Here is a 13,395-nt window from a genome sequence, read left to right as displayed (position 1 = left end):
CTCGAAATAGACATATATCTTCGATGTGGCTAGTCGGGCTATCGCCAGTTTATCAAACTACGATTGTTGACCGTAAAGACCAATCTATCAGAGCAGGCAAGTGAAGGTCAGAGGCGACAATTTTTTAGATTTGTTGGCACCCTTTGTCTCGTTCATTGTTGTATTCCGTTGGAAATACTCATCTTGCAAGTATTAAACTGCCAAACCATGTGATCTACGACAATAGCTCGAGTCAAGACTCTTTCAATGCCATCTGCTTCACTCTGGGGCTTGGAGACGGTCTAGGACGCCCATTTTACTGACTACCTGGGAGAGGAAGTTCCTCATCACGCCTTCGTACCATGAGCCTCGTATTGGGATGTATCCGAACACTGAACGAGTGGCGGAAAAGCTCAAGGTTGTCCCCAGGCACAGGCTTGAAGTCATACTGGATCAAAAGATGGGCCAGCAAGATCTTTACCTCCTTGGCGGCGAAGAAACGGCCGGGGCACGCCCTAGGGTTCCAGCCAAAGCCAACGTGGTCGGCGCTGGTGTTCTCCAGGAGAGCGCTCGCGGCCTTCTCTGGATCCTGGCGCATGCGCATAAATCTGTAAGGGTCGTATTTTTCCGGCTCTTCCCATACGTTGGGGTTGTTCATCCGGTCTGCCGCAACGGCCACCAGTTCGCCCTTGGGTATGAAGGTACCGTTAGAGAACGTCACATCCCGCAGAGCGTAACTTCGCATGGTGGCGCACTCGACCGGCTTGATGCGTTGCGTCTCTTTCATGCAGCTGTCGAGGAGCTTCATCTTGAATAACGAGGCGGGCGTCCAGCCTCCCTCTGCAATGCAGGTGCGGATCTCCTGACGCAGTGGTTCTATGATTTCCGGGTGTCTGCATATGTCTACAAGGGAGCCAATAAGGAGATCTGATGTGGCGTAGATTCCGGCAAAGTGCATGGCGAGTTGAGCACCTGCAGCATCGCTAGTGTACGTTAGAGCTACGTTTCAATGCCAGGCACAATTACAACTGGAATAGAACATGATGTTGTCCCATAAAGCAGATAAACTTACTACCAGTCGCCGTTGGCCGCTTCCTCAAACCACTGTATCGAATCGACATACACCGGCGGCTTCACGCCCTTGGCCAAGCATGCCGCTCTCTCGGAACGTCGTTTCTGCACGATGGGTTCGACGAGGCTGCGTGTCTTGTCTACTTGATCGCGCAGATTCTTGCCTAGAGGGCTGAGGTAGTGGACAAAAGGTCGTAGCAGCTTGGACCACAAACGAAGCTGGCGAGCGTGTACAGCCATCGTCAAGGCATGCTTTTTCGAAATGTCCAACCATTCTGGGTTGCTACTCAACTCCTCCCCCACCATTATGAACTCGACGGTGCGTACAATCAAGTCCAATCCTTGGTTGTAGAAATGCGTCGTGTGCCATTCTAGTGCGGCAACGAACCCACGTCAGTTTACTGTGTGACGATTGATTTGCGAGAGCCGAATTCGTTCATTGTGAGGTTGAGGAGAGTGATCACGTACCTTTGTTGTCGCCCATCACGTCTGATATAGCACTCTTGGCTTTTAAAGACAGTGGGACCACGTATTTGTTGGCTTGTGTCTGAAACTGGCCCAACACAACCTTGGTCGCAAGGTGCGCATCTCGGGTGACTTCCTTGAACCCATCGAAGCCATGGAGATGGGAGTGGAAGTCCTATGTGCGCCAAAATGTTAGATCTTGGGTTGGAAGTGAAAAGTGAGAGGGGGGCTACATCTTACGGTTGCCAAGAACTTGTACATGCAAAGTTCCTTCATTTTCCGAAACTCGTCAGCCATGGAGGATGGGAGGATGGAACAGTATCCAGAATCGACAACGAAGCGGATGGGCTCGTCGTTCTTCGAGAACCAAGCCTGGATCCAGTCCGGACCATGCGTGTCAAAGTCCCTCCTGGACCTCATGTTTGTGAGTTCCCACCATTTCTTCGGGTTATACACTCGCAGACTGGACCGTTTTCTGCGAAAGAGTAAGCCAAAGACGGCGACTCCCAAGATGAGTGCCGCGTATGGCCAAAGCCAAGGGGCATGCTGTCGCGTGTCTGGCCATAGGCCTGTTCGGAAGCCCTCGATGCTCTCCAAAAGAGAGCGAACTAGCATTGCGGTCGATGGATGAATATAGGGGACAGCCGAGACAAAGTGGAATCTTGGAAAGAAAGACTCGGTGTAAAAGATATCGGACATGCGACGTTGTATCTCACAGGACCAATGGGATTCTTGTATATACTAATACAATCTGGCTGATCAGGCATTGACAACCCCAGCATTTTCTCTATTCGTCTCCTGCCGAAATCCCTTCATTGCTCGGTGCTGCGTGCCATCATTTGTATCACCGAATAATACCGACTGCCGAACAATCTGTTGGTTGTGGACACGCCGAATCATGCCGAGGGCCCTTTACAGAGGATTCGGGCGTCTGTTTTGTGATTCGCCAACGAAAGTAGGTGGATTCGACTTCCTATCACGGATTGACCGAAACCGAAAGTCTGTAACTTGCTGGGTCTTTGAGAGCATGGAAACACTGGTGTACAAATCTCATACTTATAACAATGGCGACGATACCATGAGATGCATGTAGATGACTACGTAAAATCATTTCGATATAACCATCTTCTCAGAATTACTTGGTATTTATAGCGTCTCACTCAGCCTTCTTGTTGCCGGAGCATTCGCTAACGCCCAAGCAGTTCTCCCTTCCTATTGCGCTAACCAGAGCTCGACGAAGGTCTCAGTCAAGGTCGCGATGGCTCAGAGAAACTACCCGAACGAGCCGGTGGTGATTGTCGGAAGTGGGTGCCGCTTTCCCGGGGCTGCAAACACACCTTCAAAGTTATGGGACCTCCTGAAAGAGCCTCGCGATGTTCAGAGCAGGATCCCAAAGGAAAGGTTTGATGTCGACACGTTTTACCATCCCGATGGCACCCACCATGGACGCACCAACGCGTCTTACGCGTATTTTCTGAAGGAGGACTTGCATGCCTTTGACGCACCTTTCTTCAACATCCAAGCAGGAGAGGCAGAGAGCATGGATCCTCAGCAGCGGCTTCTGCTGGAGACGGTGTATGAGGCTGTATCCAACGCTGGAATGCGGATGCAGGACCTTCAGGGGTCGTCCACGGCTGTCTACGTCGGGATGATGACCCATGACTACGAGACCACTTCGACACGCGATTTGGAGAGTATTCCCACTTACAGTGCCACGGGCGTGGCGGTGAGCATTGCCTCGAATCGCATCTCCTACTTCTTTGACTGGCATGGCCCGAGTGTAAGTGGTCCCTCTGATCCCTGCCTTGGTATTAGTTCGATATCTGTCTCACAGAGCTAACCTGCGTCGTTGAACGCAGATGACGATTGATACAGCATGCAGCTCATCGTTGGCCGCCGTACATCTTGCCGTGCAACAGCTTCGCAGTGGACAGAGCACCATGGCCGTTGCCGCTGGCGCCAACTTGATACTGGGCCCTATGACGTTCGTCCTGGAGAGCAAACTGAACATGCTGTCACCCTCGGGCAGGTCCCGCATGTGGGATGCTGGCGCTGACGGATATGCCAGAGGAGTAAGTTACCAACTCCCTGCCTGGTCTCGGCCGCAAGACATCTGTCATACTAAAACGTGTGGCCCTCCAGGAAGCGGTGTGCTCTGTAGTCCTAAAGACATTGAGTCAGGCCCTGAAAGACGGTGATACGATTGAATGTGTCATCAGGGAGACCGGTATCAACCAGGACGGCCGGACAACGGGCATCACCATGCCTAACCACGACGCACAAGAGGCCCTCATTCGCGCCACGTACGCAAGGGCAGGCCTGGACATCAACAACCCCCAGGAACGCTGTCAGTTCTTCGAAGCGCACGGTAAGCGGCCGTCCCACTGATTGTCCGGAAGTGTTCATGTCCTTAGTCTAACACGGTGCTGTGCAGGAACCGGTACACCGGCTGGAGATCCGCAAGAAGCAAATGCCATTGCGTCTGCCTTCTTTGGGCAGGGAGACAACAGCAATGCAGGCGATGACCCTCTTTTCGTCGGAAGCATCAAGACAATCGTCGGTCATACCGAAGGTACCGCCGGTATTGCCGGCCTGCTCAAGGCCTGCTTGGCTGTGAAGCACGGTGTGATCCCGCCGAACCTGTTGTTCAACAAGCTGAGCCCCCGCGTGGCTCCTTTCTACAACCATCTGAAAATAACGACCGAGGCCATCCCTTGGCCGACAGTTGCACCTGGCCAGCCTCGAAGAGTCAGTGTCAACTCCTTCGGTAAGAGATCACCGCCTTTGTCTATCCCCAAGCAAGACAGAAAGAAGAAACAGCTAACCCATGTTGGACACATAGGTTTCGGTGGAACAAACGCGCACGCGATTGTGGAGGAGTATCTGGGCCCCGATCAGAGCACGCCTCTAGCTGAACCTGTCGTAGAGGCAGAGGCATCTTGCCTGCCTCTTGTTCTTTCGGCAAAATCGAAGAAGTCGATGAAATCAACGCTCGAAAGCATGATTCAGTTTATCGACACCCAACAGTTCAGCCTGCAAGATCTGGCTTGCACCTTGCTCGAGGAGCGATCCGTCTTGCCGTTTCGTCGCGCCATCGTCGGGAACAACAAAGAGACCCTCCGACTCGCACTGGAGGCCGCCATCGAGGACGGTGAAGTCTGGACCGACTTCAGCACCGACACCAAGGGCAAGCCTCGGGTGCTGGGTATCTTCACAGGGCAGGGCGCGCAGTGGCCCGGAATGCTGAAGAAGCTCCTGCTCGGTGTGCCATACACCACACGCATCATCGAAGAGCTCGACGAAGCGCTGAGGACGCTCCCTGAGAAGTATCGGCCATCATGGACCCTCTACGACCAGTTGATGTTGGAGGGCGAGGCCTCCAACGTCAGGCAAGCCAGCTTCTCGCAGCCATTATGCTGCGCTGTGCAGATCGTACTGGTCAGACTCCTCTCTGCCGCCGGCATACAGTTCAACGCGGTGGTCGGCCACAGTTCGGGCGAGATCGCCTGTGCCTTTGCGGCAGGATTCATCAGCGCTGCTCAAGCCATCCGGATCGCCTACCTTCGCGGCGTTGTGTCCGCCGAGCACGCCTCTTCGCCAAGCGGGCAACCTGGTGCCATGTTGGCGGCAGGCATGTCGTACGACGATGCAAAAGAGCTTTGCGAAATGGAGGCCTTTGAAGGCCGGGTCTGTGTCGCAGCCAGCAACTCACCCGACAGTGTGACCATCTCTGGTGATGCGGATGCAATCCAGCACGTGCAGGGTGTTCTGGAGGACGAATCCACCTTCGCAAGGCTCTTGAAGGTCGACAAGGCCTACCACTCACATCACATGCTTCCTTGCGCGGTGCCCTACGTCCAGCTGTTGGAGGAATGCGGTTGCGCCGTTGCCGATGCCAGCCCAGCCCAGACCGGTCTTGTTTGGTATTCATCCGTCGACGAGACCAACAAGGAGATGGCCGCAGAGGACGTTACCGCCGCTTATTGGAAGGACAACCTCGTGTCTCCGGTCCTTTTCTCTCATGCCGTCCAGAAGGCTGCCGTAACCTGCCGAGGGCTACAAGTTGGCATCGAAGTCGGCTGCCACCCTGCTCTCAAGGGGCCTTGTCTCGCCACCGTCAAGGACACCCTCGACGGAACGGAGTTGCCGTATACCGGGTGCCTTGAGAGAGGAGCCGACGACATGACCGCTTTTTCACGAGGTCTCGGATACCTCTGGGAGCGCTTTGGAGTCCCGAGTATCGATGCTACCGGCTTTGCAAAGGAAGTGTTACCTCAGCAACCTTTCCAGAGCCTGGCAAAGGTGCTGCCGCTGTACCCCTGGGATCATTCTCGCCGCTACTGGACCGAGTCGCGCTCTACGAGGGAGCATCTTCGAGGGCAGCACCCTCACCTCCTGCTCGGGAAGCTGTCCTCCACCGCATCGACGTTCCAGTGGAACAATTTTGTGAGACCCCGCGACCTCGAGTGGTTGGACGGCCACGCCCTCCAAGGACAGACCGTCTTCCCTGCCGCTGGCTACATCGTCATGGCCATGGAGGCCGCCATGCGTGTGGCCAGCGACAACAACTACGAAGTGGAGCTTCTTGAGATTGTGGACATGGACATCAGCAAGGCCGTGGTGTTCGAGGACGACAACAGCTTGGTCGAGCTTAACCTCTCGGCCAGCGTGACCAGCGAGCCCGGCCAGGACGGCATCATTACGCTCAAGTTCTTCATCGACTCGTGTCTGTCCAAGGAGAGTGAGCTTTCGACTTCCGCCAAGGGAGAGATCATCATCACGGTGGCTGACAAGCCATCCTCGCCCGCCGGCGACGACAAGTCCGTCTTGCCGGCACCCGAGGAAGAGCACCCCCAAATGAACAGGGTCAACGTCGAATCCTTCTACAAGGAACTCGACCTGATGGGCTACGACTACAGCAAAGACTTCCGCTGCCTGAAGACCATGAGACGAGCCGACGCCAAAGCCACCGGCACGCTTGCTTTCCTCAAGTTGCAGGACGCCGGACGCGGCCAGCCTCTGCTGATGCACCCGGCGCCCTTGGACATCGCCTTCCAGACCGTCATCGGGGCTTACTCGTCGCCGGGTGACCGACGTCTCCGATCACTATACGTCCCGACCCATATCGACAGAATCTCCCTGGTCCCATCGCTCTGCCTGGCGGCTGCTGAGTCCGGCGCAGACGAGCTCGCGTTCAACACCACCAACACGTATGACAAGGGCGACTTCCTGAGCGGCGACATCACCGTTTTTGGTCCCGAGAAGACGACGCTTCTCCAAGTCGAGAACATCATGTTCAAGCCGTTCTCCCCTCCGACAGCATCCACAGACCATCGCATCTTTGCCAAGTGGTTCTGGAACCCGCTTACACAGGACAAGCTTCTGGACGATCCGGCGCACTGGGCCACGGAACAGGATAAGCAGGCCATACCAATCATCGAACGCATCGTCTACTTTTACATCAAGTCCTTCCTCAACAAGCTCACCAGCGCCGACTACGACAGCGCTGCCCCCCACTTCAAGAGACAGATTGACTGGTTCAAGCATGTCCAGAACGAGGCCCGCAACGGAAACGACTTGTGGTATGATGTGTCTTGGGAGAACGACAGCTCTGCCGAGATCCAGGAGTTATGTGAGAGGTATGTACAAGATCCCTGTCCCGTTGGAGTCGATGACCTTGTGTGTGTGTGTGTGTGTGTGATTGCGTTTCTGTGTCTGACTTGACTACTCGACAGCAACTCCTACCACCCACATGTTCGCCTCGTTCAGCGAGTTGGTGAGAACCTGTTCTCGGTCACCTGCCAGGGCCAGAGCCCGTTCGATCTCATGGACCACGACGGCTTGTTGACCGAGTTCTACACCAACAAGCTGAGTTTCGGCCCGGCCTTGTACTACGCCCGGGACCTGGTGGCCCAGATCGCTCATCGTTTCCAGTCCATGGATGTCCTCGAGATCGGTAAGTCCAAGAAACAAGACGCCAAAATTCGCCTTCCTGCTTTTTTTTTGGTTGTATTTCATTGTCACTGACCACCTGTTATTCCTCGTAGGCGCGGGCACGGGCGGCGCTACGAAGCACATTCTGTCAACGCCTCAGCTTGGGCTCAACATTTACACGTACACCGACATCTCGACCGACTTCTTCGAGCAGGCTCGCGCCAAGTTTGCCGAGTTCGACACGGAAGGGCTCATGCAGTTCGAGTCTCTCGATATCCGTTCGAGCCCCGCAGAACAGGGCTTCAAGGAGCACTCGTATGATCTCATCATCGCGTCCAACGTCCTCCATGCCACCCCCAAGCTCGAGGAGACCATGGCACACGCCAGGTCGCTGCTAAAGCCGGGCGGTCACATGGTCATCCTTGAGATCACCCACCGTGAGCATAGCCGACTCGGTTTCCTCTTCGGCTTGTTCCCCGACTGGTGGGCCGGCGTTGACGACGGCCGGGTCTTGGAGCCGTTTGTCTCGTACGACCGGTGGGACGCCATCCTGAAGCGTGTTGGGTTCTCGGGTATCGAGAGCCGCACTCTCGATCGAGATGCCAACCTGTTCCCCACGTCCGTTTTCAGCACGTACGCCGCTGATTCCAGGATCGACGCGCTGTACAACCCTCTGTCTGCCCCCATCAAGACCTCTTACCCGCCATTGGTCGTCGTCGGCGGCAAGTCTCCAGAGACGCAACGCATCATGGAGGAGTTGACTGGTACCCTTCCGCACAGATCCGTCCAGTCTATCACCAGTCTTGACGAGCTCGCGTCGGCGGACCTGCAGCCCAAGTCCACCTTTGTCGTTTTGTCCGAGATCGACGACGAGATCTTCGCTCACCTGGACGAGGACAAGTTCGAGGCCGTCAAGAACCTGCTCTTCCTCGCCGGCAAGATGCTGTGGCTGACGGAGAGTGCCTGGATCGACAACCCGCACCAGGCCAGCACCATCGGCATGCTGAGGTCCATCGCGCGGGAGCATCCCGACCGAGGTCTGACCCTCATCGACGTCGACTCCGCGAAGGACCTGGACACCAAGTTCCTGGTCGAGCAACTGCTGCGTCTCGAGGACAGCGACGACGACTTCACCGCGGCATCGACGTGGACCGACGAACCCGAAGTCTACTGGTGCAAGGGTCGCGCCTGGATTCCCCGCCTGAAGCACGACAAGGCGAGAAATGACCGCATGAACTCCTCTCGCCGCCCTGTGCTGGGAGACTTCGACCCCGCCCAGACACCTATCGCTCTGAAGCAAACGAAGCCTTCGGCATACTACCTCGAGGCCGTCGAGACGTTCCCGGGCCTGGGTGACACCCAGAAGGCCGATAACACGACCGTACGTGTCCGCTACGCTCTCTCACAGGCCATACGTGTGAGCCACCTTGGGTTCTTCCACCTCGTGCAAGGAAACACTTTGGACGGCGCGTCCGTGGTGGCCCTCTCGGAGCAAAACGCGTCCATAGTCCATGTCCCGCAAAACCACGTCTTTGCGGCGCCAAGCAATGCGGCCGACAAGGACCCCGGCGAACTCCTGATGTCGGTGGCGGCAACACTCATTGGCGAAGCTGTCTCCCGCGTAGCCCAAGATTCCGGACCCGCGGCTTCGGTTCTCGTTTTCGAGCCGCCGAGCTTCTGCATCGGTATCCTGCTGGAGGAGGCCGAGAGACGGGGCTTCCAAATCAGCTTCGCCACGACATCGCCGAGCTTGAAGAGCACCTCCTCCCCCGCCGGTTCCGCTCGATGGATCATCTTGCACGGCAAGGAGACCGATGGCCGGCTGAAACAGATTCGCCCGGCCAACCTCACGGCTTTCTTCGACATGTCGACCGACCAGACCGCCGTTGGTATCGGCCATCGCCTGGCCAATGTGCTCCCCCCCAGTTGCTACAAGTATGGCTGCGATTACATCGTCCGCAGCACAACTTCATCATCTTCCAGAGGCTCGGCTCAAGAAGAAAGCGTGGTCGAACAATCGATCGCTGCTGCGGCGGGAAGAACTATCGGCAACGAAGTTTACCAAGTCTTCCCTGCCAGTCAGCTCTCTGGCTCGACCGACAAGCGCCTGGAGCTGTCCACTCTGGTTGACTGGAAGGCGGAGAAGCCGTTATCGGCAAATATCCGCCCGGTCGACTCTGCCAACCTCTTTGTTGACAACAAGACCTACCTGCTTGTCGGCCTCACCGGAGACCTGGGCCGGTCCTTGGCCCGGTGGATGGTCTTGCACGGCGCCAAGTATGTCGTTCTCACCAGCAGAAACCCTCGAGTTGATCCCAGATGGATTGCCCACGTTGAAGCTTTGGGCGGAAAAGTTACAGTTTTGCCTATGTATGTTGATGCAGTCCCCCAGTCCCCCTGGCCCCGTATCGATATCTCACACTCGTTTTCTAACCACAAATTCGTTTTTCTTTAGGGATGTTGCCAACAAAGAGTCTGTCGACGCTGGCTTTGCCAAACTCCGAGATTTGAAGCTGCCGCCTACGGCCGGCATTGCCTTTGGGCCTTTGGTCCTTCAGGATGTCATGCTCAAGAACATGGACCTCCAGTCCATGACCATGGTGCTGGAGCCCAAGGTACGGGGCGCGCAGATCCTCCACGAGAGGTTTTCCGACCCGGCCAGCAGCAACCCGCTCGACTTCTTCGTCATGTTCTCGTCCATCGTGGCGGTCATGGGTAACCCAGGCCAGGCGAACTATAGTGCGGCAAACTCCTACCTGCAGGCTCTGGCTCAGCAACGGTTGTCCAAGGGATTGGCGGTAAGTCAAGGCTCCGACTATGCCTTCTTTTTCCATCATGCCACTTTTGATTATCGGCCGTCTACAGAGCTCGACTGACCGTTGTGAACAACTCCAGGGTTCGACTATCGACATCGGAGCCGTCTACGGTGTCGGGTTCGTCACCAGGGCCGAGCTTGAGGAGGACTTCAACGCGATCCGGTTCATGTTCGACTCGGTCGAAGAGCACGAGCTTCACACGCTGTTCGCCGAAGCCGTCGTTTCCGGCAAACAGACGCTCGCGAGGTTCCAGAACGAGGAGAAGCGTGGGAGGACCGTGATCGAGATGGCGGACGTCGAGTTGACCACGGGCATCCCCGCACTCGACCCTGCTCTCAAGGACCGCATCACGTTCTTCAACGACGCCCGTGTTGGAAACTTCAAGATTCCCGAGCAGCGAAAGGACGCCGCGGAGGGCGGCGGCGCCAAGGGCTCCGTCAAGGAACAGCTGCAGCAGGCAACGACCTTGGGCCAGGTTCGACAGATTGTCATTGGTAAGAGCCCAAGGCTGCCAACAGTTCCTTTTCCTCTCTTTTTTTTCTTTCTTTCTGGGAACATGTTAAACTGATGAACCATTTAGACAATCTGTCGGCAAAGCTGCGTGTCACTTTGCAAATCGCGGATGGGGAGAGCCTTCACCCGGATGTCCCCCTCATAGACCAAGGTGTCGACTCTCTGGGGGCCGTCACTGTTGGTTCCTGGTTCTCGAAGCAGCTGCTCCTCGACCTTCCACTACTAAAGGTGTTGAGCGGCGCGTCCGTGGCCGACCTGGCCGACGACGCCGCTTCGCGACTGCCGGCGAGCGCCATTCCCTTGGTCAACCAAGGAGAGGAGACCCCGGCGGACAGCTCCGACGATACCAGGTCCAACACGGCGACGAATGAGACTTCCGCCGAAACGCCCCTTACTGGCTCGGTTGACTCGTTGTCGGATGACGAGGCCGAGAAGTTCGACGACGACGACGGACCCGTCGTCGTACGCCACGAGAAGCTGTCCCTGGCCCAGGAATACTCCTGGAAGGTCCAGCAGGGGATCGACGACCCTACCGTCTTCAACAACACCATTGGCATGTTCATGAAGGGCGCCATCGATCTCGAGCGGTTCTCGCGGTCTCTCAAGACCGTGATGCGTCGTCACGAGATCTTCCGGACGGCCTTCGACCAGGGTGACGACGACGACTCCGACTCGGACAAGATCCTCCAGCAAACGGTCCTCAAGCATACGAACAACAAGGTCCAGATCCTGCAGGTTGCAGACCGAGCGGCGGCGGAAGAGGCGTACCAGAAGCTCCACGAGACAAGGTACGACATCGCAAGGGGCGACACGCTCAGGCTCGTCGACTGCCACTGGGGCAACGACGAGCACCTGTTGATCGTTGCCTACCACAGGCTCGTCGGCGACGGATCGACCACGGAGAACCTCTTTGTTGAAGCAGCGAAGCACTACAGCGACGTGCCGCTGAAGCAGCCGACGGTTCAGTTTGCCGACCTCGCCGCCCAGCAGCGCAAAGACCTGGAAGAGGGCCGTCTCGACGAGGATATCTCGTTCTGGAGCTCCATGCACAGCAAGTCATCCGCGTCCACGCCGCTGCCACTCATGCAGACCTTGACGAGCGACGGCGACGCCTCGTCGCAAGAACCAAAGGGAGCGGCGGGCATCTGGCACCAGCACGAGGCGATCGGGCGTCTGGATCCCATGGTCGCCTTCCGCATCAAGGACCGCAGCCGGAAGCACAAGGCGACCCCGATGCAGTTCTACCTGGCCGCCTACCACGTGTTGCTGTCGCGCATGACGGGCAGCGACGACATCGCCATCGGCATCGCCGACACCAACCGCTCCACCATGGACGAGCTGTCGGCCATGGGCTTCTTCGCCAACCTTCTCCCGCTTCGGTTCGGCGAGTTCACCTCCTCCAACACCTTTGGCGAGCACCTGGTGTCCGTCAAGGACAGCGTGAGGGAGGCCCTGAAGCATTCCCGCGTGCCCTACGGCGTCATCCACGACCGCCTTGGCTCCGGTCTGCCTACGGCGACCACGGGCGCCCCGCTGTTCCAGGCCGTCTTCGACTACAAGCAAGGCCAGGCCGAGAGCGGCGCGATTGGCGATGCCGTCATGACCGAGGTCATCGCGGCCCGAGAGCGCACCCCTTACGACGTGGTGCTCGAGATGTCGGATGATCCCACCAAGGATCCTCTCATCACCGTCAAGCTGCAGGGCTCCAAGTACTCTCCTCAGGGTTCTCGTGCCTTCTTAAATAACTACATCTCCCTTCTGTCCATGTTCTCCATGAACCCCGCTTTGAAGCTGGCATAGATAGACGGGCTGATCTGCTTTCCCTGGTGGATGGAAGTCTTTGGGCAGGAAATGGTATTGCATGGGCTTTGTCATCTTTACGTATTTCTCAGGTCCTGATCCTGAGCATCATTCTCTCTCTCATTGAGGATAAAACCTAGTTCAGAGTGTGTTGCTGGTTGCGCATATCATGTCTCTGTAGTAGAAACAGATAAGAACACTGAAGACAGTTTGACCATTTGACCATATGGACAATTGAACGGCTGCCTTGGTTACAAAAATACTCATCGAAGCATGAATGCTGCATAATTAGCACCCTACTTGTGGCCGGCGTGTCCTTCCAGACAGCAGCTCTGATGACCGTGGGTTGGCTGGTAACAATCGACGTCCTATTTTACGGTGTCAGCTCTCGCGTCTCCGTAGCCGTGACAATCTTTTGCATCGGGTTCGGCCTGGGCTGAAAACCTTTATCTCACGTTGTGGCTGCCGAGACTCCCACCAAAGGGGCTGCGGGACTTCACTTTCACTCTTACCTCCGTCTGCAACGTCGTTGATCAGTCTGCCGTCGACTTTCTCTTCAGTCTTGAGGGTGTTACTACTCGAGACTTTGGCAAGGCCAAAGCTTGTCGCGATGACTCCGAGGTGGAAGACAATTTCGAGAACCATAATCTCCAACAACAAGGGTGCGAAGAACGATAGAGGTTTCTGGGTAATAAATAGACATCGTCAAGGTCATTGCGGGTCATCCAGGGTCCCACTGAGATGATTGAGCCCAAACTCTGAGCACTATGTAGTTTCTTAACCGTGGGGCTTGTTCAATGATTCGATTTCAAGACGG

At 56.3% G+C, this 13,395-nt stretch overlaps 2 protein-coding genes across 2 annotated transcripts; one reads left to right on the top strand and one right to left on the bottom strand.

Moving 5' to 3' along the window:
• Nucleotides 1–295: 295 nt before the first annotated feature.
• CH63R_10647 (P450 monooxygenase) lies at nucleotides 296–2,130 on the bottom strand (the record flags this gene model as incomplete). Its single annotated transcript, XM_018305621.1, has 4 exons — nucleotides 296–962; nucleotides 1,052–1,421; nucleotides 1,519–1,690; nucleotides 1,756–2,130. 4 exons carry the CDS (start codon nucleotides 2,128–2,130, stop codon nucleotides 296–298), a joined length of 1,584 nt encoding a protein of 527 aa, XP_018155045.1.
• Nucleotides 2,131–2,773: 643 nt separating this feature from the next.
• Nucleotides 2,774–12,578, top strand: CH63R_10646 (Beta-ketoacyl synthase domain-containing protein; the record flags this gene model as incomplete). The annotated part of the gene is made up of 9 exons (XM_018305620.1): nucleotides 2,774–3,295; nucleotides 3,375–3,587; nucleotides 3,658–3,883; nucleotides 3,950–7,154; nucleotides 7,251–7,471; nucleotides 7,563–9,819; nucleotides 9,905–10,247; nucleotides 10,345–10,759; nucleotides 10,846–12,578. 9 exons carry the CDS (start codon nucleotides 2,774–2,776, stop codon nucleotides 12,576–12,578), a joined length of 9,135 nt encoding a protein of 3,044 aa, XP_018155044.1.
• Between the last annotated feature and the right edge of the window lie 817 nt (nucleotides 12,579–13,395).

This window comes from Colletotrichum higginsianum (genome assembly GCF_001672515.1).
Source record: "Colletotrichum higginsianum IMI 349063 chromosome 7 map unlocalized unitig_7, whole genome shotgun sequence".
In the NCBI taxonomy this organism is placed as follows: domain Eukaryota; kingdom Fungi; phylum Ascomycota; class Sordariomycetes; order Glomerellales; family Glomerellaceae; genus Colletotrichum; species Colletotrichum higginsianum.
This window is presented reverse-complemented; position numbering and strand designations above follow the sequence as displayed.